This window comes from Parasteatoda tepidariorum, chromosome 4, assembly GCF_982258835.1.
Source record: "Parasteatoda tepidariorum strain Cologne lab strain chromosome 4, Ptep-v5.0, whole genome shotgun sequence".
NCBI lineage: Eukaryota > Metazoa > Arthropoda > Arachnida > Araneae > Theridiidae > Parasteatoda > Parasteatoda tepidariorum.
In genome coordinates, this window is record NC_141758.1 from 48943918 (window position 1) to 48971469 (window position 27552).

Sequence of the window (27552 nt, forward strand, 5' to 3'; positions counted from 1 at the left end):
AATGCCAACGTATTTATCCGTTTTTTGAACGTCGCTTGTTTTTATTGTTATCTTATCTTATCTAAAATTCTGATGCAATAAGTTGTTCATATGTTTCAGTTTGATTTAGTTTGATAAAATCTATTTTAATTTAGCATTTCGTAAACAAAGGAAGGAAGCTTTATCAGTTGTAGAACATTAAAAAGTATTTTTTACATTTTCTTTAGTCGTTTTTCTTGGATATTTAAATTAAATACTCAATTTGAATTCACGTGACCAGTTTTAAAAATAGTTTTTAATTTTCTACCATTGATAAAATTATGTCTAAGAACGAATTGAAAAGACAAGAAATAAATCAAGCTGTGATTGTTGCAGACTCCTTCAATCGCAAGCTTGCGCCTCTGACGAATTTGAAACCAGAGGTAAAATAATTGTCTTTATAATTCTCATTATTATAGTTCTTTTGTATATATATATTTTGATTTTTAAAAAGTATTGAATATGTTTATGACTGTTTTTGACGTTTCGTAAGTTATAAATGATTGATTTTAAAACTTTATTCTTTAATTACTCAGCAGTGTTCAAAATCATTAGTGGTCCATTAGTTCAAGACCATTGCAACCCCTCTTCGATTAGTAAGAGTAAATAATAACGAGTAAACCTTGAGACGACTATACGAAAATTACTCATAACTATTTGATTGATTGTTTGTAATTTGAGTATCTTGTATTTTATCATTTAAATTACAATCTAGAAAGTGATAAAGAAATTTGTATGTTTTACAATTTTTTTAAAAATTATTATTAGGTAAAACTATACAAAGTAAATATTAAAAATATATTGCATAAAGGAATTTTTATAATCGCGTGCAAAAAATTTTCGTTTCCATTGTAAATTTTTTTATCCGTGACAAAATTCTGCTGAAAGTTAAAGTGAAAAGTCCCACCACCAGATGAAAAGTTATTCAGAGTCCCATTTTTTATTTTTGCTCATTGTAAAATCATATATAATAATTGACCACAACACATTAATGCTTTCTAGTCCGAAGGACTACTAACTTTTTAAATAACTTGTCGTTACAACTTTTTCCAAATTATTAATGCACTTGCTGACTCACTAACTATTATCATTGAATATAAAACATTAGTATATAAACACTTTTTAAATACAGTGCGACCTCGAAAATCCGGACTTCTGAAATGCGGGAATCTCTAAAATCCGGACTCGCCAGAGAAAATTTTCAAAAAAACAAAAGCAAATAACTTAAAATGAAAATTTAGACAAAAAACCACAACTCTTCTCCAACAATGAAGCATTGAGGAGGTAAGGGTGAGGAATGAATGAAAGCTTATAGCTGATAAGGAAATTCCAGTAATTCTTATCAACTCTGTATGGATAACAAAGAATATAAAGAGAAATACTGAAGGGGAATCCCCTCAGGAGGAGGAATTTTTCTACCACCTTGTTTTTCCCAACTGTGAAGAAAGAAAACTGGTTTTTTCTTAACCTTAAAGCTTAGGAGGCGAGGACAAGTTCTTTCATCCCCCAACAAAAAAAAGGGATTAGTATCAGCTGGTACAATCTGGTGTAGAAGCATCTGTTTCAGTTATAAGCTGAAATTCTGCACATATTTTTAGTTTTAATTGCTAATATTATAACGATTGATGACGGGGGGAGATGACGAAAGTTAAATTTTTAGTGTCTCTTATTTATTATTTAAGGAGTATATTTATGTTAAAATTGACGTCGGAGGTCAACACACGCGTATTTAATCGCAGAATCGGGTTGGCGAATTCGCAACTTCGATAATTCTATCAATTTAAGAAAGGCATCTAAAATCCGGACCTTCCAAATCCCCCAGCAGTTCGGATTTTCGAGGTTGCACTGTAATTGAAAAATAAAAATAGCTGACATTGAAGCTGAAATTAAGAAAGAAAAAATTGTGTGTATGTAGGAAACATTAATCCAAAGAATATTAGCAACGTTTTAATAATAATATCAATATGAGATTTTATTAATTTATTTCAATTCTGTGAATATGAATCTCAATGTCGGATTTTGAAGTCACAAAAAGCAAGCATTGACATTTAATTTTAAAATCACATTGTTACGAATCTGAATGTTAAATTTTAACGTCCTGTGAATACGATGTTTGATGCGCGATGTTTGTCTTGATGTTTGATACGCAAATGAGAAACTCAAAGTTTTTTTTTAAAAATTGTCTGAACATTAATTCCGATGTATAATTTTAAGTCACTTGAACTCACTTGTTGGCTTTTAAATTACAATAATGGGAAACTCAATAATTGATATGAAAAAGAGGAAAATATTAAACATGATCGGCAATCTTAAATCTTATAGAAATTAAAAATGTGATTTTAAATATGAAATATAATTATAAATAACGTTTGCATTGGTAGGGAAAAGCAAAAAAGCAAATTTTTTTTTCATTCATTAGTAACAGTAAAAAAATTTCTGCAATGGTGACAAATTTTCCACAAACAGTGTTTGTGAATATTATTCAGGTCTGTGTGTAAATACTTTATCTAATGTGCTATACATTTTATGTCAATAAAATTTCATCTAAAATAAGGAGAAAATTAGAAAGTAATGGAAATCTAAGATAAAAATGGATGAAAATATAGACCAAACATGAAGCATTTTGTGACTACAATTTATGTAAGCATTATTTGACAAGTTGCTATCGATCAACACTATTAATTAATTTAATTATTTTATGCTGTTCATGAGCTCTATTGCCTATTTGTTTCATTTAAAGATATTTTCTTATTTACTCTTTACTTTGTTTATGTATTCTCTCTCTTGTTTATTTAAAACTTGTATTTTGATATAAGTTATTGAACTTTGGAACTAAAATTAATTGAATAATAATGATAGTTGTTGCATTACTGTTATTTTTTTGTAAAATGTTATATAAGTAATTTTGAATGGCTTGGATTTAAATTGTTTGAAAATTACATTGCTTTTTTTACTTCACATTTCTAGTAAAATTTAGAACTTTTTTATGTTTTAATAATCAATTTTTCAAACTTAAAGATTTTTTTTATACATACGAGGCCTGTCTAAAAAGTATCCGACCTTAATTTTTCCTGCGCAAAGTAGTGACTCTAAGGCGGCGCCTTAGTGCACAGTGGAAGGAGGAACCTTAATGCACATGACTGAATTTTTTCACCGTGTTCGCTTGTGCAACTCGCTGGCTGGTGGTCGCCAAGTAAGGTGCTGTTCGTAGAGTTCGTCGGATTTAGTTTTCTCGCAAGATGACTGAACGAATTGAGCAAAGATACTGCATGAAATTCTGTCAAAAGCTTGGTGATTCTCAAAGCCAAACAATTAGTAAGATTCAGCAGGTGTTTGGAGAAGAAGCGATGGGTGCAACACAAATTAAGGAGTGGTTCAACCGATTCAAAGATGGCCGCACATCAGCGGAGAGTGAACAACGTTGTGGCAGGCCTCAAACTGCTCAGAGTGCAGTTAATGTTGAGAGGTTGTGAAATTTGGTGATGGCAGATCATCGTTTGACAGTGCAGGAGATTGCAGAAGAGGTTGGAGTGAGTAAAGATTCTGCACATGCAATTTTGCGTGAAGATTTGAACATGAACCGAGTGGCTGCAAAATTCGTACCCAAGTTGTTGTCGCCGGAACAAAAAGCACGCCTCTGCACATTCATCCCAATTGATCCACACTTTCTTAGCCAAACATGGAATTACAACCGTTCGCCAACCTCTCTACTCTCCAGACCTGTCTCCTTGAGACTTCTGGTTGTATCCAAAATTGAAGACGCCACTGAAAGGATCCAGTTTTGAGAGTAGAGAAGAGATAATGCGGAACGCGACGACGGAGCTGAACACCATTCCAAAAGAAGACTTCCAGAGGTGTTTCCATCAGTGGAAGGATCGGTGGGCTGAGTGTGTGCAAGCACAAGGGGCCTACTTTGAAGGGTATTAGGGTCCCAACTCCGTCAAGTATTCGAAATATTTTTTCCGGCCCAAGGTCGGATACTTTTCAGACAGGCCTCGTATATTAAATATTGCTGATTTTACTTGATGTCATAAAATAACTCTTTTGATGTTTTCAAGGTCCTTTTACCAGTTGCAAATGGAGTTGTTTTGGATTTCATTTTGCAGTCATTGGAAGAATCTGGCATCCAAGAAACTTTTATTTTTTGTTGTGCAAATAATCATCTGGTTCGAAGTTATGTTAAGTATGTTTTTATAAGCCATACTCTAATTTATTGTTCACTAAGGCATATTTTTAATTATTTTTTGCAGATTAGCATAACTTAGTAACACTTGTCAGTCTAAAATTATAAAATGTTTAAAAAAAATAATAATAAGAAAAAAACATCTACTTGTATAAATAATTCTGTAAAAATAATTTTGATAGATAAAATAAACATATTTATTTTGAATATTTTCTAAAGTTATGTGTTATTATTTATTTCATATGAATTATAAACTCTTTTAGCAAAGATAAATTAAAGAGAACAGCGTTTTACACTAAAGTGAAAATTTATTTTCTATACACAGTGTGATTTCTTTAAGATAGAAGCGTATTTTGAATTGTTAAACCTGTTGCTGTATGTTAAGAAGTGAAAAAGGTCAAATAGTATATATGTTAGAGAGTAGAAATATTTCTCCTTCTCTTTATGTGAACAAATGGTTTAATATTAACCATTTAATTAATATTAAAGAAAATGTTTTAATAGTTGATTTTTATTGACATTAGAAAATATTAACTAGCATTGTTTAGGTTGTAATTTTATTGAAATTTTTTCATTGAAATGAAAATTTATATAAAAGATTTATTGAAAAATCCAAAATTTATTTGGTAAAATTTAGCAACTGAATCAGATCTGGTTGTTTCTGAAAATTATGAATAAAATATTATTTGTGGGGGTTTGAATGTGTACACATATTATTATTTTTTTTTTTTGAATAGAAATATTTTAAATTTCGAAAAAAGAGTTAATAACAAGTAAAGAATTGTGATATTGCATAATAAACTAGGTTCTCAAGCAAATGTGTATAACATGACAGTTGAAGCAATTTTGAATGTGTCCCACTAGCTTCATGTTATAGAGCTTACTCCCTGTGCTTGTCAGTTCATGAAAGTGTAAAATACTGTTTTGAAAAATTACAACTTTGGTCAATTTCATGTATAGCTAATTTTTAAAGTTAATTTGTGTCAATCAGCTTTACTTAGGAGTTAATTTGCCGATTTTGACTTTTTAAAATGCACTTGTTATGCTTATAACTTCCGTAATCATTTAGAGCATTGAATTAAAAAAAAAAAAAAACCCTTTAAAATATTCTAATATTTCATTTATTTTTTAAATGTGACATTTTAAAATGTGCTTATTCAGGGTGGCCATCCACCTGGAATTATCAGGGAATTTTTTTTACACTGGAAAAATCAGGGAAATTCGGATTAAAACCTGGAAAAATCGGAGGTTTAAAGAAAGCTTGAAATTTTTTAAATTTCACTAATTTAAATTATTTACTAATTTTCTTAATTTAAATTATTTCATCCATTATACCCACTTTTTTTAGACGGAGATGTATCTCCAAGCAGTTGAAATATCATCAATTTAGCATACTTTGCTTGCATCAAGATTTGCTCCATTACAGCTGTGTTAAACTAGAATGCCATATAAAATTCTCCCACTGTTGCTAAATGAATGTGGAAACCTTTGACCGCTATGGACTGTGCAATTTAGGAAAGATTTAGGAATTATCAGGGAATTTTTTTTATACTGGAAAAAACCTGGAAAAATCAGGGAAATTCGGATTAAAACCTGGAAAAATCGGAGGTTTAAAGAAAAGCTGGAAATTTTTTAAATTTCACTAATTTAAATTATTTACTAATTTTCTTAATTTGAATTATTTCATCCATTATACCCACTTTTTTTAGACGGAGATGTATCTCCAAGCAGTTGAAATATCATCAATTTAGCAATTACTTTGCTTGCATCAAAATTTGCTCCATTACAGCTGTGTTAAACTAGAATGCCACATAAAATTCTCCCACTGTTGCTAAATGAATGTGGAAACCTTTGACCGCTATGGACTGTGCAATTTAGGAAAGATTGTGGGGGAGGTGGAAGAAGGGATTAGGATATTAGCTTCTATTTTAAATTCTGTCCTTGGGCTGAATCCATTTATGGCTTAAGTTTGTTCCAATACTTTCGTGGTAATTTTTTTCCATTTTGACAAAATGTTTTTGTATTTTTAACTTTATAAAATTCTCCAAAAATTAGTTGGTTATAATTTAATAATAATAATAGATTTTATATTGCACTCTTTTTCTGAAAGCTTTTTTTATTCCCATTAAAGGAAATCTGTGAATTATTTTTTCTCAGCAAACCAACCAATCACACATTTTTTATTTACAATCGCTAACAGCAATGTTTATCGACAAATTGTTACAATTGTTGCATTAATGCTAATTTTTTCCCTTAACCTTTTATAGCATATTTTAATTTTAAAAAAAGGTTTTTTTTAAGAACTAACTATATATTAGTATTTAATTTTACTCTTTTGTTGGTTAATATATGATTTTTGATTCAAAATTTTATACCAAAGCATTAAAAATGAATAAAAAAGCTTGCCAAATTATCAAAATAAATTATTTTTTTCAAGATATGTTAAAAAAATGACATTTTGAATAAAATATTTTATAATATAGACTTTTTTCTCGTACCCACATCCTACACTTTATTAGAATGAAGAAACTAAAACCTGGAAATTTTAAGATTTTTATCTGGAAAAATCAGGGAAATTTGAAATCTGATTTGAGTGGCCACCCTGTTATTATAACTTGCATAATTATTTGCAGTATTATTTAATTGAAAAACATCTTTAAAGTACTCTTATTTCATTTCTTGTTATTATTAATGAATGTATATTTAAAAACGATTCTCATGAGAATTTTATATTTCAAATTTATAACCTTTTCTATTATTTATAACCTAATCCTTTGCGTTGACTATCATTTATATGTGCCAGCATGAAATGCCTTTATTTTCTGGCCAACATGGGACACGCCTGAGTGATTCTGAGCTCACTTCTGTCCATCACATCTTGTTACTGTGTTCTGGATCATTTTAAAAACTATAATTCTTTGGCACAAGATGGCATGTTGTAAGTTCATATGATTTGAGATACATGTTGATTTGACTTTTTGCACGTAATGATAGATATATGACTCGCATTTGGTTATTGATTATATAAATATGAGGATAAAGGAATGTTTCTGAATCGTATGCTTTAAGATGGCTTTTTAAAAAATTAGCATGTAGTGTTAGTTTATAGTATGTGGGAGAGTTTTATTTTTGCTAGAGTGTATTTGGTTTGCAGTCCATTTTTCACTTGATTGTGTCTTATAGGTGTAAAATTTTTTTTTTGCCGTTACAATGTCGAAGTGCCAAAAATATTTAACTAACTTTGAAATTGCAGAAATGGTGTAAAAACGTATTTAATCGAAAAAAAAACAAACTTAAGTAAATAAAAAATAGGTACAGTGTATGTCACATATCTATTTTATAGCAGATTCTGAATATGCTCAGTACTTGTTCATATTTTGGTGATTTAATGGTTCATGCGTAACAGCAAAATACCCTCTAGTCCTGAACAGGCACTAGTGAAAGAAAATCTCGACTTCAGTGATAAGCAAAGAAGGTTAACATAGCTTTCAAACTTATTACAAGTTTTTGTATTTTCTTGGTTTGTTCTATTATTTCAAGAATTGTTTATTACAATTATTTCTGTAGCTATTTAAAAGAAAAACTCATTTAAAATGACTGTTTAAGTTCTTTTTTATTCTTCTAAAAATTAATTTTTATGAATTTGTTTTAAAATATTTTAGTTCCTCTCGATGGTCTGAAGATGATTCCAAGATGTCTGTCCAAGTCATCAGCTCCACTTGCTTCTTGTCAATGGGTGACATTATGCGAGAACTGGATTCAAAAGGCCTTATTCGTTCAGATTTTCTTTTAATCAATGGAGATGTGATTACAAACTTTCCATTAGGAAAGATCTTGGAAGAGCACAAGTATGGAAATCAATTTTATTTTTGGCGGTTTTGTATTCTCAATGCACTAAATTATGCAATAATTAGTTTCATTTGTGATCTTAATATTTCTTATATTGTGAAATCTTAGTAATGCAAACTCTTGAGTGAAAAGGGGAAGGGCATGCTAATTGTAAGAATTAATGTTGTCAATCATTTTAAATGAATATGATGGTTAAATAAATGTAAAAGTGGAGAATAATATTAATATTTATTTAATATTAATGAAATTATTATGGTTATAGTTCCAAGGAAAACTCATTGTATAAAAAGAAAATTTTATATACTTCTTGCATGACTCTCATTACTGCATTTAACATTGATCTAATGAAAAGAAAAAATATAATAATTTTTTTTTAATGGTTTTAGCTCATTAGATCTTGTTTTGCATTAATTTATTTAATATTTCTATTCCTATTTCATTGTTTTTGGTGAACTATTTTAGTTTCCAAATAAGTTCAAAACATTTTTTCTATTTATTCAGAGTTTAATGTTAGTGACATATTTCAAATAACTTTTTAATCAAACAATCCTATTTAAACTATTGATGAAAATCTTATAAACTAATTAATAACAGGGAATTAGAGCCAGGGTGCTTTGGAACTGAGTTTTTCCTAGGGTCCATGCTCCAGAGCGCTTGCAGTTTCATTGTAGAGGCATTGCCTGTTAGCCAAGTTGATGTTGAACGACTATTCTCATTATTAAAATATAATTATTATGATTTAAAATAAAATATGAAGAAGGAATTATTAGATTAAATTCTTCTCTTAAGAATGAGCAAATAACCCAACCATGAATTTAATTACATTTGTATATCCTAAGTGAGCAGATGCTTATGTTAGTTTTTTTTAATATTAATACAAAAATCTGTAGTAAAATTACAAGAGCTGGAACTTAAGCTTATTATCTGGAGTGAAACTGGAGCATTAAAAATATTTTGATTCCTAATTCCTTTGTTAATGATAAATAAATTCACTGAAGTGTAATTCACACTTTTATCAGTAATAATTCAGTAATAATTCACACTTTTATCACTGAAGTGCAGTGATAAAAAAGACTGGCTGGCAATACCTTCCAGTGAGGCATTTGGTCCCATAAAGTTCTTGAAAAAAGATATTTGTCGAAATGCACTATTGAATACACTCACACTAATCAATCAATTATTTAGTTAAAAGCCAGAGAGATATGTAAGTTTTGCGATTTCCTCCCCACCCCACTTTGTACATCTCCTTATTCCCATAAAACATACTAACACCGATTAAAATTAAAAAAAACTGTCTCCTGACAGAAAATAAATTATTTAGATGTAGAGTGCTCACCTTGAAGGGCTTTCTAAAAAAGCGCTGTGGTCTTATCCTGGTTACAAAAGTTTGTTTATTATGGTTTATTTACACAAAAAATGCTGGGATTTTTATGATAGTTGATTGAGTGTAATGTGAAGTGTTCGTCCTCTATTTTTCTTTAAAATTAATACTTATATTTTTTAATAAAGATACTACAGAACATTCTAAACATTTTTGTCCATTGTTATTTGTTTTGTCGTTGATAGTACTGCAATATTAATCTATGCAAGAACATCTAATTTCTTAGATGTTAATGCACATGAACTTTTTCTAAATTCTTCTCCAAAATTGCAATTTACTCATTAAAAAATATCAGTGCATTGATAGCACAAAAATTATAACCATGTTATGCCTTTTTAATTTTTCATCTCTCTTGAGTTTTAATATTCTATATCTGTATAGAATTACGAGGGTTGTCCATAAAATAAAATTCCCAAGGAGGTGCGGATGCTAGGAACGCTGTTAAGCGGGATTTGTTGAGACTGGCATGTAACTTAGCTCCCTTTGCCCCAGTTCCCGCCCCGGCGAGGTATCTACAACGTTGATTCTTGTCTTGGTAGCCGTGAAAGATAAAGCTTCCATTTGTTTCTCACGCCAGGTGCGAATTACGCTCTGTGATTTGTTTTTGAGTGCAAAAAACGTTCCTCCGGTGGACATTCATTCCCAACTCTGTGAGGCGTACGGGGAAGAGTGTATGAGTGTGCAAACTGTGCGCAAATAGTGCAGAAAATTCAAAGACGGACTTACAGACGTCCATGACGAACAACATTCTGGTCGGCCATCGTTTTCGGACAAAGCTATTGCGAAAGTGGAAGAAGCAATGCTGAAAGATCGAAGGGTGAAGGTTCGGGACCTCAGCGAGATGATCCCTGTTGTCAGTAAGTCCTGCATTCACAACATTCTGAGAGACCGCTTAGGATATGCCAAGGCTTGGGCAAGGTGGGTCCCGAAAATGCGGACGGATGACTATGACAACAAACGGCAATGTATGGAAGCCGCCTGCAAATTTCTTCATGCCTACGAAACCGATGGCAAGGAATTTTTGGACTCGGTTGTCACTGGGGACGAGACCTGGGTCCACTACATGACACCGGAAACAAAAGAACAATCCCGTTAGTGGAAGCATCCATGCTCGCCAAAGCCGAAGAAGTTTAAGCAAATTCTGTCTGTTTTAAGCTATCTTCGCAGAGCGGCGGCAGAGTTCTACGACTCAGGCATAAAGAAGATGGTACACTGCATGTAAAAATGCATTGATCTAAACGGCGATTATGCCGAAAAAAAGAGGGAAGTCTAAGCTTTCCAAACATGTATTATTCAATGCCAATAAACATGTTTTTCATTGTGAGAATTCGTGGGGAACCTTATTTTATGGACAACCCTAGTATATAGAATGTATGTCTGAATAATTATGTACTGTGTGTTCTTATATGTTACAATAGTTAATGTATATTACAGGAATCGCAGGCAAACGGATAAAAATAGTGCTATTACTCTTGTATACAGAAAAGCTCTGCCAAATCATGCCAATAGATGCAAGGAAAATAATTTTGTTGTTGCTGTTGAATCAGATAGTAATAGGATTAGGTATTTTCAAAGAATCAACAAAATGAGAACTGTGCATTTCCCTTTGGTTCGTACACTATATATGATACTTGTGTGTTTACATATAAAAAAAATATTTATACAGTTCATCAGTTTTATTTTGAAATTTTTAATATTATTGTAGGAGATATTTCAAGAAAGTGAAGAAATAAGTATTCATAATGACCTTCTGGATAGTTCTATCAGTATCTGTTCTCCCTGTGTTCCACCATTGTTTTCTGATAACTTTGATTATCAAACAATGGATGATTTTGTAAAAGGACTTCTTGTTAATGAAGAAGTAAGTTTTATGATTTTTTTTTAAACTTCTCTCCAGTATATATTTTATTTGAATTTTATCAATACAAACTTGTGAAAAGGCCTAACGTTTAATTACTCTAATAAGAAGTTGGATTCTTTTGTTTAGATTTTTAATTAAAAATTTCTTCTGTTTACATAGATATTATTTATTTTACTTAATTAGAGTAGTAATTAAGAATTTATTTGTACTTAAATAGAAAATGTTAACTTTAAAACAATATTAATGTAAATAAAAATGTAACAGTATCATAAGATGTAAAATTTTGATTTCATAAAATAGAAGAAAAATGTGAGTTTTTGTACCTGCTCTTTTAGTTGCTTGAGTATTATTTGAAACATTTAATAAATGTTGTAATAAGTTTGTTTACACTGTATATTGAACTAAATTATAAAAATTAAATGTATATATATATTTTTTTATAATCTCTTATTTCTTTTTTTTTTTTCAGCTTTTGGGAAATTCCATGTATATCCACATTTCAAAGACTGGTTATGGTTCTAACATATCAAACTTGTGCATGTATGATTCAATCAGGTAACTGTTTGTTCGCACATCATACTATTCAATCACAGAATTTATTTCCAATGTGAAATTATCATGTAAATTTTCTAAAGGAATCATGAATATTTTGTGACATGGAAATAAATTCTTTTTTTTCATTAGCTGTAAAATAGATAGGTTATTACAATTACAAATTCTTCTTAAAGGACAGCAATATTAAGAATTAAATAAGTTTTATGATTTTTCTCACTTTTTAAATTTAAGCTTTAGATATTTTTATAATAGGGAGGAAGGGAACTTTTTAGTTAAATGTTAATGCTTTTTATTTCTATTTTCTATAAGTTTATTAAATATATAATATTTTTATGATAATAAATTTGAATTCTAATTCTAAGTGGTTGATAATAATTTATATTTTATTAGTTTACTGTTTTACTGTGCTTTTAGCACAACTGGGTTTTTGACTGGAAAATTTTTAAATTATTAAAATATGGTTTTAACCTTATAAAAAAATGAGGGCCAAAATTGAGAAAATTATGCAACCCCCCCCCCCCAATTAAAAGGTTTATAAGTAAAGCTGTTTAGTGGTTTATTTAAATATTGATAAATATATAATTTTAAATAAATTATTTTCTTTTAAGTACAAAACATCAGTATGTATGAAATCTTCAAAAATTTTGAAAAAAAGGGCAAATATAATTTTTGACGCTTATTGTGATCATCTTGAACGTGCAATGTTTATATAATATATAATGCAATATTTATGTTATTATGGAAAATTTATTACTTGATGACCAAAGGGGAACTATAGATTATGTCAATTTTTTCTCAAAAATGATAATTGAATCACCAACTGTTGCATTTTATGGATTACTAGGTTTTAATAAGTTAATAATGGGGAAAATTGGTTCTCCTCAAGAATTATTATGCAGTGAAAATTATCTTCATTTAGGATTTTCACAGTAAAGTTAATCTCAGTCATTTAGTTTTCACATTTAAATTAGCGCAGATGTGCTAGTTTAAATTATTGTTATAAAATTTGACTTGATTATAATCTGTCAATCTATTTTATTAATCATTAAGTGTTTTTTTTTTTAGTCAGGATATAATGGCTAGATGGACATATCCTCTTGTGCCAGATTTGCTGAAATTGAATGGGAGCAAGTATTCGTTTACCAGGCAAAATGTTTACAAGGAACCTGATGTTGAAATTGGAAGGTATTTTTTTAAATTTAAATTATATTTTTATTATAACATTATAAATTAAAAATTATAAAATAAATTATATTTTTATTATAACAAAATTATAAAAAATTATAAAAATTATATTTTTATTATAACAAAATTATAAAAATTATATTTTTATTATAACATTTTATTGAAATAACTCTAATTTATTTTTAGGATGTACATTACCTTGATATTTCTCAAGTTTTTTTGCATGTAAGATTCATAAAAAAATTATTTAATTAGATTACAGCTGCCCATTATTGTTTATCATAGACCTTCTATGTGACCTAATTGGATATTTATAATTGAATAATTTTATGAATTTTATTTTAAAATTAAAAAAAAAAAACTTTCGAAAGGTTCTTTAAAATTGTTTATTTTATTGCACTGATTTAAAATTTGTAATTTTTTTGATATACTTTAAAAGACAATCTTTGTTTCTAATAGAATATTTAATAATGCATTTTTTATGATAGGTGATATTAATAACATGTGTAAATTATAGTCCCCCCCCCAATATTCCAAAGAATGAAAATAAAGAAAATATGTTAATAGAATGCATGCAAACACATTGAAAAGCATTATTGACGAATAAAATTTATTGAGGCAAATTTAAAAATATTTTTATGAAAGCTGATTTCTGCCTGATATAATGATGTATCTAGCTAGATTTTTCTTTTCAAATTATGTAGTTACTCTTAGTAAATTTTGTGTTTTGGCTCAGAAATTATATATATATATATATATATATATATATATATATATCATGTAATGTTAAAAGAATTATATTTTAAATCTAATCGCTAAATAGTGCTTGTATCTAACGCGCAAACGTTTAAAACCTTATTATGTAATGTTAAAAGAATTGTATTTTAAATCTAATCCCTAAATAGTGCTTGTATCTAACGCTCAAATGTTTAAAACCATTCCCACTAGAAAGTAATAATATTGATCTAATTATCTCAGAAAATGTGATGATGTGACTTTAGTAGCTTGGGAAATTGATCAGTCTCGCGCTACTGAGACCTATTACTATTTAAATATATTGTCCAGAAAGATATAAAAACCCTCTTTCCAAGGTCAAATTTGCTATTCTCTATCTATCCACCAGCCAGTAAGGTTGTCATTCTGGAGCTCTGGCCCTTACTTCAATAAAATTATATTATGATTCCTGCATTTTCCTGTATCTTTTTCATGAAGCACTGGCCACACTACGAACTTACAATGTTTATGATTTCAAAGCGTAACACACGCACGTAAGTATGTATGTATGAAGAGATAATAATATTGATTTCTTATGAAAAGTAATCAAATTATTTTATTATAAGCAATAAAATTTTCATCGATAGTCAAAATAATTAATATTATATTTATTTCAAAGCACCAGTTGTAATATTAGGGATTACTTGTGTGTAGTTATGATTGTAACACATACATTATGAATCTGCGATTGTAATATGTACATTATCATCAGTAATTCTGTGAAGTTTTTTGTCTTCATAAAACACAGCCTTTGTGTTTTGTAAGTTGAATACAAATAGCAGTGTTTTGCTATTGTAGTATATCTGTATGTAGTTTTATTTTTTTTTTTATGTTCCAGGAATTGTGAAGTGCAGAAAAATGTTATCTTGGGAAGTGGCACTAAAATTGATGAAAATACATTTATAAGTAACTCGGTTATTGGACGCAATTGCACTATTGGTAATTTTTTTTCTTCAGTTTCTTAAAAATCTTTGTTGTCATATGAAAGAAATTTCACTGTCACTAAAAAGAAATTGTAAATATTGCATTTTAGTCTCTTGTTCGATAATTTATTATTACTATCTTCAGATTTGGCTTTATGGAATTGAACCGCTATTTAAATAAAGCATTCATATAGTGTTAGGTATCGATTACAAATATCAGAGTTCTTCCTTTGGCATAAAAGTGGGCAGGGTGCTTCCTCACAGAAAAGGACACTGTGTTCCGAAACGGTACTCACTTAACACTGTAAAAATTTATCAAAATGTGTAATATCATGTAATAACTGAATTTAACCCTCAACCACCGTTTTATGTGTATATTTCAGAAATTTATTTTCTCTCAGTATCTAAATAAGTGAAAAATTTATAGTTTATAAATAATAAATGAAGGTATTCTAAAAGAGACAATCTCTGTGTAAATTTTTTTTTCAACTAAAGTAAACTAAAAAAGAATTATTGTTGGGAAGACAATTATAGGCTTGGAACCTTTTTTTTTTTTACAATTCAAACTGAAAACTATGCAAAGATTTAAAGATGCTTATATGGACATTTAAAAAAAATAATTTTTTTTTTGAAAAAAAGGTACTTAAAAATAATTTTAAAAAATTCATTAATATACCCCAAACAAAAAAGAGAAACTCACAAAAAATTTTACCAGGTGAGAATGATCCTAACAAAATAAATATTTGTAATAGAAATCAGAAATAAACTTATACATAGAGATAATTTGACCAATGTGTAATTTATATTTGAATAATCAATTGAATTTTTTAAATGGAATATGAATAAATAGCCAGTTTAATGGCTATTTATTCATATTCCATTATGGATGGGTGGCTTATTTTTACAAAAAGGACAAAGAGGGGAGGATCAAAAGGCAGGCAAGGCAAGCCACCTTTCTAAAAATGCCATAGGTAAACACTGCAATTATGTTGCAGTTGATACAAAAGTATATGGATATTTGAATCAAGCTTTGTTCATTTAAATCAAGATACCAATGTAACAAACTCATAAATGCAATGATTTTGTTTGCTTATTTCCTTGAATGATACTTACAGAAAATTGTTTTTAATTTTGTTTTTTAAGTAGAAGACACGCATTTTAAAATTTTCCTTTCTCACTGCATTAATTTAAAAGACTCTATTTTTGTAAAAGTCTATTATTATTGCAAAATTTAAATTTTTGAAGTAATTTAAAAATATTTAAATAAAATCATTAAAAATATCTTATAATGTATTTTTATTCTAGTTTATGTTAAAGTAAACATTAACATTCCCATTTTATGCATACAAGGAATTTAGTGTTTTAAGCACTCGAAAAATATTTATTATTATTAAATTTTTATTCATTATTTTCTAACATAGTTTTAGCTTCAATTTTCGCTGAGTTTCTTGGTGCTGCTTGTTTCATAGTTTTCCATTTTTTCAGATTTACTTCCTAGCTTTTCAAGCTAGGTTAATCATAGGTTAATTGTTCTTTATTTACTGTCTCTTCCCCTCTTGCTTTAGTAGTTTCTTGTAATGTTTCTCACGTGTTTTTATGTTAACATCATTAACATATCATCCTAAACTTGAGTGTTATGTAGTGGCTCTTAAAACAAATAGACCTTATTTCTTACAATAGACCGTATTCTTACTTTCACTTGTTTTACTGAGTAATAACATGTTATTATTTTCAAATAATTATTTAACTTAGCTTCAATATATCTTTATTTTGTTTAGGTAAAAATGTTGTGGTGAAAGGATCATATTTGTGGGACAACATAGTTATCAAAGATAATTGCATACTAGATACATGTTTGTTAGCTGATACAGTTATCTTGAATTCTAATGTGAATATACAGCCTGGTTGTGTTCTAGGAAGTGAGGTAAGAATGCAACTTTATTTTCAATTTAACTATAACTGTTAGTGTTTATTTTTTTAACTGTTTGTGTATGTGTTAATAAACAATTTAAACATTGTAGGTATTCAAAGGATGCTATATTATGTTCCCAACTTAATTTTTTATTCATATGGTTGACTGGATCTAATTAACTATTTGATTACTTAAACATGCTAAAATGTGTGCTCCATTAAATTTTTCTTTAGTTTATTTATGAATTCTTTTTTTTTTTCTTTTTAAATTTTTGTAAATTGTCTAAATCGATCTGTGGGGGAAAAAGATCTATGTTTTCAATTTTATTTCTATCACTCAACTGTTGTTAATCTATTCAATGCAAATCTCTCAATTGCATATCTCTTCAATGTATAAAGCATGTTTCCCATGACTTTTTATTCAGAAGAAATAAATTACATTGTGTACAACTTGTTTTTTATTTTTAGTAGAACTTAACAATTGAGTAATAAAGAGTGATTTAAAAATCACTTTTTTTAAAAAAGTAAATAAATAAATAAGAGCAAAATATGTATGTATTAAACTTTAAAGGTCTGATTAAACACAGTGGAATTTTTTTGTTTGGACGATGTAAAAAAGTCTAGCCATTGAGAAAATATTAACATTGAATTTAGAGATGAAATATGTTCGCAAGAAAAAAGATTTCTTTTTTTTTTTCATTGAACAATTTTGATTAAGTTGGTTTCTAAGGCAAATAAAGCATTTATTAGCAATGTATAGAAGGTTTTTTTAAAATTTTGATGTTTTTGTAACTTGATATAATTTTACTCGGATATTTAAATTGAATCATCATTTCAAAAGTATAGTTGTTCTTATTCAATGGGGATATATTCATATTTTATTTGTTGCATATCACATATTTGTATGTATATATGTATAAATATATTTATCAGAGTTTGAATATCATAAATTTTTTTATGTAAAATACTATATGTATATTAAGGTAGATTCCTTTTCAATATTTTTTCCTTGTGAGTTCAGTGAATGTTAATTCAGTAAATTAAGCTTTTTTAAAAATAAATAAATAAAAAACAATAATGTTTACATGAAGAAAAGTAACTTTTAATGTACAAAAATTAACTTTCTATTTTTTTTTATATAGGTTGTCATTGGAGAGGGCGTTACACTTCCACCTTGTACAAAACTTCAGTCTCAGGTATATACGGAAGATGATAGCTTTGGTGAAGAGGATTTTGAAGAAGAAACAAAAGCAAATGACAATAAGGGTATATGTCTTGATTATAGTAAATTATTAAGTGATTTGATTTGTTATTGTGTGTCTGGGAATTAGAAATTAAAATTATTATTCATATATTGCACTTGTTAAATATATTGCATGTTCACTTTAAATAGGTTGTTATCTATAAATAATATGTTCAACATAAATAAGTTGCATGTTTTATTGTTTACATTAATTGTTTTGTCTGTAATTAAATATTTGAATTAGTTTTATCTGACTTTGATAACAGTTTCTAGAGGTTGAAGTTTATATTTTCCATTTTATCTACATTCTGGTTTTAAAAGAATTATTAAAGTACTGTAAGAAATTTTGATTAATTTATTTATATTTTTTTGCAATAATTTGCATATTTAAATTTTTTACTAGCATTCTTTTCATAAAGTACTTTACTTTTCTTACTTACGATACCTTATGATTCCAGTGTTATATTATTATGCGTATTTTTTTTTAATGTTTTTGCATAGGTATAAGTTAAAAATCACCCTGAAAAATTTTGGGAAAAAGGAAAACTGTTAATTGAACTTTAGAATCAAAGGAACTAAAGAATATATTGTCAAATTGAAAATTTTGTCATAGAACAAGACTTGCATCAATAATTGCATTTGACTCTTTTTATGTATGTCTTATCACGAAACAAAAAATCAAAATCGAATTTGCAGATTTTTAGAGTGATTTCTTTCTTATTTTTACCTCTTATATTTTCTTTCTTTCTTTCCCCCCCACTTATTTAAAGTTTTGATAAGTTTCAGAAAAGTTCTTGTCATCCTAAGAGCACAGTGCTGTGTGCTACTATCAAATATTTCACCCCAAATCTAAACATTGTCCTTCCTTGCATATGTAAATTAGGAATATCAGAATTTCTGTTAATCATAATGCATCATACACAACTTAATACACAACTTAAAATGTCTGTGTGGTTCACTACTTAACATGAACAATTTTTAAATTCCGTAACATATTAGATTTGGTTTGGTTTTGGTTTATTTATTGTCACTGTAAAATTTCTTAAAACTTGCTATGTCTTGTAATTCACCTGTTTCTTTTTTTGATCATTAGTTTGTGATAAGAAATTGGTTGGAGAAAAAGGGCATGGATACTTGTGTCAATCAGAAAGTGACAGTGATATGGAAGAAGATGATGACATTGTTGAAGACATATGGGGTAAAACTGAGGAATTTGAACCAGAAGATGATGATGATAGCATTAGTTCCAGTTCTGAAATACCTAGTTTAGATGACGTTGCAGCTGAAGAAAGTGATGGGGAAATCGATAAATATGAGGATGATGAAGATACTATGTGTAAGCATAAATATTTATTAAGTCTGATTATTTAGTGTCAAGCTAACAAAAGATCATTAAAAATTTGAAAGCCTGCTGTTTAACAATCACCATAGAATCTTCTAAAATTTTTGACTTTATTTATTTATTAATTAACTAGTTAGATTTATAATTTGTTATAATTGTTATTTCTATTAATTGTTTGCTTTTAATAACTGTTTGATTATAAACTATTGTACACAATTTTAGTTGAATTTTCAATTTTTTAATTGTGTATCGATCATTATGAATCAATTATGTTTTTTTATTTCTTCAAGTACTTGATATATGTAGTAACATTAAAAAAAAAATGCCATGGAAATAAAAAAAAAGTGGCAAGGATAGTTTTCTATTTAAGGGGAAAAATAGCTGAAAAATATCTAGGAAAAATGGTTTTATGGTATAAATAAGTTTTTCAAAATAAAACCAAAAAAAAAAAAAAAAAATAGTCTAAGCTTAAGAGTAAATAATTCAGCTGAAAAATTATTGTTTGTAATAAAAATTAATTTGCCACAAATTTTTTGAGCACAGTTATCTTTAATTTTAAGAAGTTCTTGTAGTAACAAAACATATGTATTATGTAAATACACTTAAATTTTCACTGCCTGTTTTATATTAAAAATTATTGATCTGTATATTTTATTTTAAAATTTTATGTGTTAGGTAATAATAAAGAATTTTGTGAATTTTTCATTTTACATAGAATTTAAGGCTGAATCGCTTGCAAAGATTCAATTGCTATTTAAATTTGATAGGGTATTTTCTTATTTTATGCTTTTTTTTTAAAATAAAATATTTTAGTTTTTGTTTATTATTTTCTTTTTAAAAAATTATTTGCCTTAAAAATCTTCCAACTTTGGTTACTCTTTTTTGCTTTAATGTTTTCAATAAACTTTAACTTTCCTAATTAAATGTTTGAAATCGTTTCTTAAAAAACTAATTTTTAACTTAATCTCCTAATTGTGGAACTTAACTGTGTCTTAGTAATTCAGTGAGATTAATTTGATAAGTTATCTTTAAATGCAAAAGTTTCACTGTTTTATTTTCAGCTTTTTTGATATTTTTTAAGTTAATGCATTATGTTATGCATGATTCAGTTTTTAAAATTTTATTTTAGTTTTTTATAAAGAAGTGTTTGAAAGTCTTCAAAGGGGCATTGAAGAAAATATAAAAAGTGAAAATTTGATTTTAGAAATCAATTCCTCAAAGTAAGTATAAACTCTTTTGGTTTTAGGTTTTTTAATGTTTGCATTAAAATTGAATTTATAATTATAATTCTTACATTTGAGTTTGTAAAAATAGTTTTAACTGTGTATTTCTGTTTAGACATGCCTACAATGTTACAATGAAAGAAGTGACCACATTAGTAGTTTCAGCTCTGCTAAGGCTGCCAGTTGAAGATCAAAAAGACTCAATGACATCTCAGCAATATTTAAATGCCATGAAGACAAATTTAAACTTTTTTAAGCCTCTTATTTCAAATTACGTGAAAAGTGCGGAGTCTCAAAATGATTGTCTTGCATCGTTAGTTGTAAGTTCAAAATTTTCATTAATACTTATTTTGATTTTAATTATCTAATTTTTAATGTGAATAATGCTGGGTTTGTCGTTGTCCTTATATTCCTAATTTTTCTGACAAATTTTTTTTGTTCTTATTTATCTTGATATTCCTGATTTGTGTGTTTGCTCATTACATTTCATTTTTATGAATACAGTTGCGAATTAGAATCAATCGATTCAATAATCAATTAGAATAGTTAGATTTTATATATAATTTTTTTAATCATTTTATTTCAATTAACACTTGCCTAATGGCAAAATTTGATAATTTGAACTTAGGGGCCATCCTCTAATTATAACATGGTGCAGAATACTTTATAGTCTTACACACAGGACTTATAGTTTGGGAATTTGTCATTTTGTAAAAAATAAACCCAATTAAAAATTTTTCATTATCAACTTTTTATGGTGATGAATTTAGGGATCATAAATATACATATTTTTTTTGGGGAAATGCAGAGAAAATTCATCTAAGGTGGAGTTTTGTAGTTTTGCAATTATGTTCTGTCTCTTTCCTCTGATTTTAAAAACGATCAATTCCAATTTACTATACAGTAATAATATCACGGAGATCATTTATTAAATTACTTTTGTTTGAGGATGTTAAGTAGAAAATCTACTGTCTATGTTTCAAGATTATTGAAACTCTACTTCAAAATTGTTTGATTAAGGAAATCTTGAACTCAATTACAAATTTTAATTAAATATTGCCCGAGGGAATATTAACAAGTTTATTTTTTGCTCGAAACTGCAGAATTTTTTGTTCGTAAGCAGAATAATTCTGAAATTAAAAATAGTATATTTTATCATAGTTTCTTAAGTTTGTCGTTTACTCTTTTTAAAAGTAGTCCTGCTATGTATTTATAGATTTAATGTAATATGTCTAAACAAGGAAATAATGTAAGCATGTGGGTGAACACAGATTTATTGGATCATTTTAAAAGAGTAAGCAAAAACAATGTTCACACCAAAATCAACGAGCTTCGTCCTATATATTAAGGAATTTTAAAGGGACAGTTTTGTAAATCTTCCCTATCACATGGGATCTGAGAGGTAATTTAACAATTATAATAGTTCAGAATAATCATTTGAGGTTTCTAAAGGGATTTTTTATTTCTTTAAGGGTAAAAACTTATTGTTAGCTCTGCATTCTTTAATCCATTTTTTAAACAAGATGTGAATTATTATATCAATGGGTTTCATTCTGAATAATGAATTAAGAAATAGAATTTTGAAAAAATAATACAAAAAAGATTAGTTAAAGTTCCAAATATGTATTGATATTTTCTTTAGGACACTACAACCTGAATAATGTGTTAAAGTCATTATTTTGTACCTGTCTAAAAAAGGGCTAGTTTTTTTGAAAAATCTATTAAAGAAAAACGAAACATGTATGTTTTGCCATGTTCTGCTTATGAAAGCTTGTTGCGTATTCTCACATAATTTCAAAATTAATTGAAAAGGTTATCAATAGATGGTACTGCTTATTAGCTGCTCTTCAGACATTTCAAATTGAAATTTTTGCACAGATGAGATATCTGTTAATTTTGTCTTCAGACTATGCCAAGTTCTTGCTGTAAATAATGGTAAGTTTGAAAACAGTATTAGTTAGTTTTTTTTATCAATAACAATTATGCAAGTTTTTTCCCTTCATATTTTTTAATAAAATATTGATTAATCACTGTCTGCTGACAATCTTTGTAACTAATTGTAAAATTTGTTAAGAATAAAGTTTCTGATTTTCCTAGCAAAGAATGAAGCAAAATTGTACATTTCTATTTCTTTTTGCTTTTATTTAATTGATTTTTAAAATCATTTGTCATTTTTGTGACACTCAGTAGTTTATAATTATGCTCCTTCTAACTAAAATATATATATTTTTTATAGAAATCTTTTTCTAATTTAGTTTCTGTGACAGTTTTTATTTATAATGAATTTTGCTTATGGTTTAGAATTTAAGGTGATAGTATTTTTATTTTTCATTTATTTCTTTTTAAGTATTCCTTAGATTTAAACTATCTTTTTTATTTAACTTTGCATACGCTATATACTTTGGTTTTACAGGGTGGCCACCCACCTGGAAAACCTGGAATTATCAGGGAATTTTGTTATACTGGTAAAAACCTGGAAATATCAGGGAAATTTGAATAAAAACCTGAAAAAATCAGGGAATTTTAAAGAAGACCTGGAAATTTTTTCTTTGATAATTTTTTTGATTTCACTAATTTAAATAATTTACTAATTTTCTTAATTTAAATTATTTCATCCCTTTTTTTAAACGGAAATGTATTGCCAAGCAGTTGAAATATCATCAACTTAGCAATACTTTGCTTGCATCAAAATTTGCTCCATTACAGCTCTGTTAAATTAGAATGCCACATAAAATTCTCTCACTGTTGCTAAACGAATATGGAAACCTTTGACCGCTATGGGACTGTGCAATTTAGGAAAGATTCTGGTGGAGGTGGAAAAAGGGATTAGGATATTAGCTTCTGTTTTTAAATTCTGTCCTTGGGCTTCAGCCCAATTATGGCTCCATTTATTTCTCAATTTTTTTTCTGATGCTTTAGTGGTAATTTTGATAAAATGTTTTTGTATTTTCAACTTTATAAATTCTCCAAAAGTTATTTGGTTATAATTTAATAATAATAGATTTTATATTGCACTCTTTTTCTGAAAGCTTTTCTACTCCCATTCAAAGAAATCTGTAAATTATTTTTTAGATTTTATATTGCACTCTTTTTCTGAAAGCTTTTCTACTCCCATTCAAAGAAATCTGTAAATTATTTTTTCTCAGCAAACCAACCCATCGCACATTTTTTTACAATCGCTAACAGCAATGTTTGTCGACAAATCGTTACAATTGTTGCAGTAATGCAAATTTTTTTTTAATTTCATTTTAACCTTTTATAACATATTTTAATTTAAGAAAAAAAGTTTTTTTTAAGAACCAATTATATATTAATATTTAATTTTACTCTTTTGTTGGTCAATATATGATTTTTGATTCAAAATTTTGTGCCAAAACATTAAAATATCTTGCCAAATTGTCAAAAATTATTTTTTTAAAAATAATATGTTAAAAAAAATAATAACATTGTGAATAAAATATTTTATAATATAGACACTTTTCTTGTACACATCCTAGACTTTATAAGAAAAAAGAAACAAAAACCTGGAAATTTTAAGATTTTTGTCTGGAAAACTTGGAAAAATCAGGGAAATTTGAAACCTGATTTGAGTGGCCACCCTGTTTTAAAATTAAATGCAAGACAATTGTTTTAGATTTTCCTAGCTTTATTATGTTACTTTTCAAATATAATATTTCTGATATAATGCCATGATTATTTCATATTTATAATATTAATTTTAATATTAATTTTTCACTGGCTGTTGGTGTTAAGCATTTACTCATTAAAGATGTATAAGGGAGCGTTTTCTTATCATTAATTACTAATACCCCAGAGAAATCATTTATTTTAAGAATTAGTAGATATGATTAAGTAATTTATGATTCAAAGTTGTTGAAAAAAAAATTATCACAAAAAATTTTGTGAAGATTCAGAATTTCACACAAAAATGTTTTTAAAAAAAATTTAGCTTTATTTGTTAAATTTACTGAGGAAATTTTTTTTAATTCAAAAAAACTTGTTACCTTGATGTTGAGATATTTTACATCTTTTAAAATATGGAAATTTCTGCATGTAAAATATAGATTTTATAGATAACTTAAATGAGAGATTTTAAATTTCATAAGCAACTTTAAAAGAAAGTTTCTGAAATGCATTTTTACATGCTTTGTTATTCAGTATTTATTTATTGCAGTCTAGATTGTGTAACAGGGTTTTTATTAGTTGAATTTTGAATAGGAAATCCTTCAAGTATTCACTGTTACATAAAATTTTTCAAAAACATATTGCGTTTTGGTTTAACTTTTTAAAATCAGGGAACAGCTGACAAGTGGCTTAAAAATGAGAATAATTAGAGAGATTATTAGAAAAAGCTTTTCAAATTATAAAAACCTGACTCAGAATAAACTAATACCTTTTACATTTTTGAACTATTTATATTTTTAAAATTACCACTTGCATTAAAATATTTACATTTTCCCCCTTACCTTTTATAAAATAACTTTAAAAAAGATAATTGCTTATAAGCAATTTAGCATGATTTCTTTCATATCACTATTAATGAAATCATTTCAAAATGCACTATACATAACTCACCTTTTTTTGAACAATTGGGTTATGCTTTGTTATAATTTTTAAATTTGAAAAAAATTGAAATTTTTTAATTACAAGTTATTTCCAAATTGCCAAAAGCGTCTAAGAACTATATTTATGGTGTTCCATTATAGAAATGAATTATGCTGTATTTATTTTTCTTATTTTTATAATTCCAGGAGTTTACTGAAAAATATAAACACTTAGCTCCTGCTGCTGTTAAAGTGATGCATTTTTGGTATGATCAAGATATACTTTCTGAACCTGTTATTGTGAAGTGGTACGATAGTCTTACTCCTGAACAAGAAGCTATAAAAATACCAGTGAGTATTATCATTTTTTAATATTCATAGACTTGCTTTACGTTACACATTTTTGGTTTTCTTTCTTTAAAATTCTTAACTTTAGATTAAGAATTTTTCCAAGAATAGATAAGCTGATCTTGAGAGGTGGAATTACACTGATATTTTATGGATTCCAAAAATGTTACTCTCTAAATCCGGGATTCGCTTGTTTAAAGCGAGCTGTGCTCCGATAGACTTAATATTGTACCAACCAAGTGCTTTTGATTTCTTTCTTAAATCCACGATCTTGTTAAATCCGGGATCATTATAAGTCAGTTTGATTTTCTTTAGATGCTTCAATTTCATTTAGTTTATATCAAGACAAGTTTAAAAATTACGACTTTGCACAACCTCAAATGGAGTGTATTTTTCGAAAGTGTCAAAAATGAAGTCAGAGAAACCTAACTAGCAGTGGTTGCTATTAGGGCTGTGGTGTCATTAGTTGAAATGGTCAATTGAAACTCTGAACATTTCTGAGAGTTCTATTTCGACTTATACAGATTTTTCACTTAAACCCTCATAAAATATTATTTAATAATTCACAGCACTGAGCATTTTCATTCAGGGTAACATTACAATATCAAGACAAGCTAATTATGTATTTTATAAAGTTGAATGAAATTTCGAAATAAGTTGTTAATAAAAATTATTTTCTGAAATAGTTTTTCCACAGCATTGTTCTATCTGAAGCTTGATTTGTTGAGCTTGTTAGGAAACTATGGAGTAAATTTTTTTTTATTATTTATTTCGGAAAGAATAAAGTTGTATAATGGGGTAAAGTGGATAAATAGCTGATATATCCGAATTAGGTGCTGAATTTATTTAAAGAATTATGTTTAAATTTTGAAGCATTCTTTAATATTATATTAAACTTGTTTAAAATTCTAGGCTAGTGCTTTTATTCAGTGGCTGAAAACAGCAGATGAAGAATCAGATGAAGACTAGATGATATCTTTGAATAACCGTTTTTGCATAAAGCTTGAATGAAAATGAACTGACTGCCTATTTAATTAATAAAGTATGCTGATTTCTTTTTGTGTACTCTGTTAATGAAGTTTTCTTTTATTTTTTAAATAAGCCTACATATTATTTGTTTGGTTAAAGGAAGAAATATAAAATCGCTGTTGTAAGTTCGACAAATCTTTTTACTTTGAGAAAGAATTTCTAAAAGGTAGGAGGAAAAATATTAATGTAAATTAGAGAAAATGTATATTATAGCTAATGTATACCTATACAGTGTTTCTCCATGTTATTTCACTGGCAAATTTGTGCTTAACAACCAGATTTCTGTTGTATGTCCTGTACCTTTTATGAACTTTTATTAAAAAAAATGTATAACTTTATTTGAAAGATGCCTTTTGTCATGAATTTGTATAACTTTTAAAACATATTTATCTCATTTTTTTTAAACTGCTCATTAATTATCAATCTTTTTTTAAAAATGTTCTATATAAACTAGAAAGTGTGGACAAAAATCAATTTGTTGAAGATAAATTATGGATTCATTTTCACTTGGAATGTTCAATGGGTCAATTCAAATAAAGTATAGCACTTTATATATCCTTGTGTGCTCACTATTATGCATTTATCAAAGTGCAATTAGAATGTTGAAGCACATTGTGCAGTAATGAATAAATGCTCCAAATTTTCTTGTAATTTTGATCCACTAAATCTTCTGAGTGAAAAGCAGCAGTGAAAAATTATTTAGTGTTAATGAAAATAGACTCCTTCAGTAACTAATATTTAACTTTAAAATAGATGTTTAAAAATATTTTTTTAAAATTAAGACAGATGCAATAGTATTAAATTATATTTTTTTAAAATGAAGACAAATGCTATAGTATTAAATTATCTTTTTCTTTTTTAATAATGTAATTTATTGAATATATCTGCAAATGTACTATTCCTGGTAAAATTTTAAAAAAATTATCACAATCGCTGATTAAAATGATAATTTTTTGAATATCATAGAAGTTTATTTGTTAATAACACTATTTTTATTCCACGATAATGTTTATCATTAGCTTTTAGATTAATATATTTTCATTTACATGAAATGATTTTGTACTGCTGCTTTTCAAAAATTTTCAGTTATTGAACGAATTATTGAAAAAAATGTGTCATATTTTCAGTTTGCTCTTTAATTTGTTTTTTAAACATATATTATATTTTAAACATATTATTTATA

At 27.4% G+C, this 27552-nt stretch overlaps 1 protein-coding gene and 1 pseudogene across 2 annotated transcripts; both read left to right on the forward strand.

Annotated features, from left to right (window-relative positions):
* On the forward strand, positions 1–26427 carry eIF2Bepsilon (eukaryotic translation initiation factor 2B subunit epsilon). Its single transcript, XM_087161074.1, has 15 exons — positions 1–401; positions 4077–4201; positions 7864–8049; positions 10866–11040; positions 11137–11292; positions 11762–11847; positions 12913–13032; positions 14645–14745; positions 16508–16653; positions 17783–17906; positions 18977–19219; positions 20355–20445; positions 20564–20768; positions 25200–25343; positions 26253–26427. The coding sequence occupies exons 1-15, from the start codon at positions 300–302 to the stop codon at positions 26307–26309; spliced, it is 2061 nt and encodes a 686-aa protein (XP_087017200.1). The 5' UTR covers positions 1–299; the 3' UTR covers positions 26310–26427.
* On the forward strand, positions 3121–3948 carry LOC147810949 (protein GVQW3-like; annotated as a pseudogene). The gene has a single exon (XR_015433051.1). The product of XR_015433051.1 is annotated as a protein GVQW3-like (transcript).
* Positions 26428–27552: the final 1125 nt, after the last annotated feature.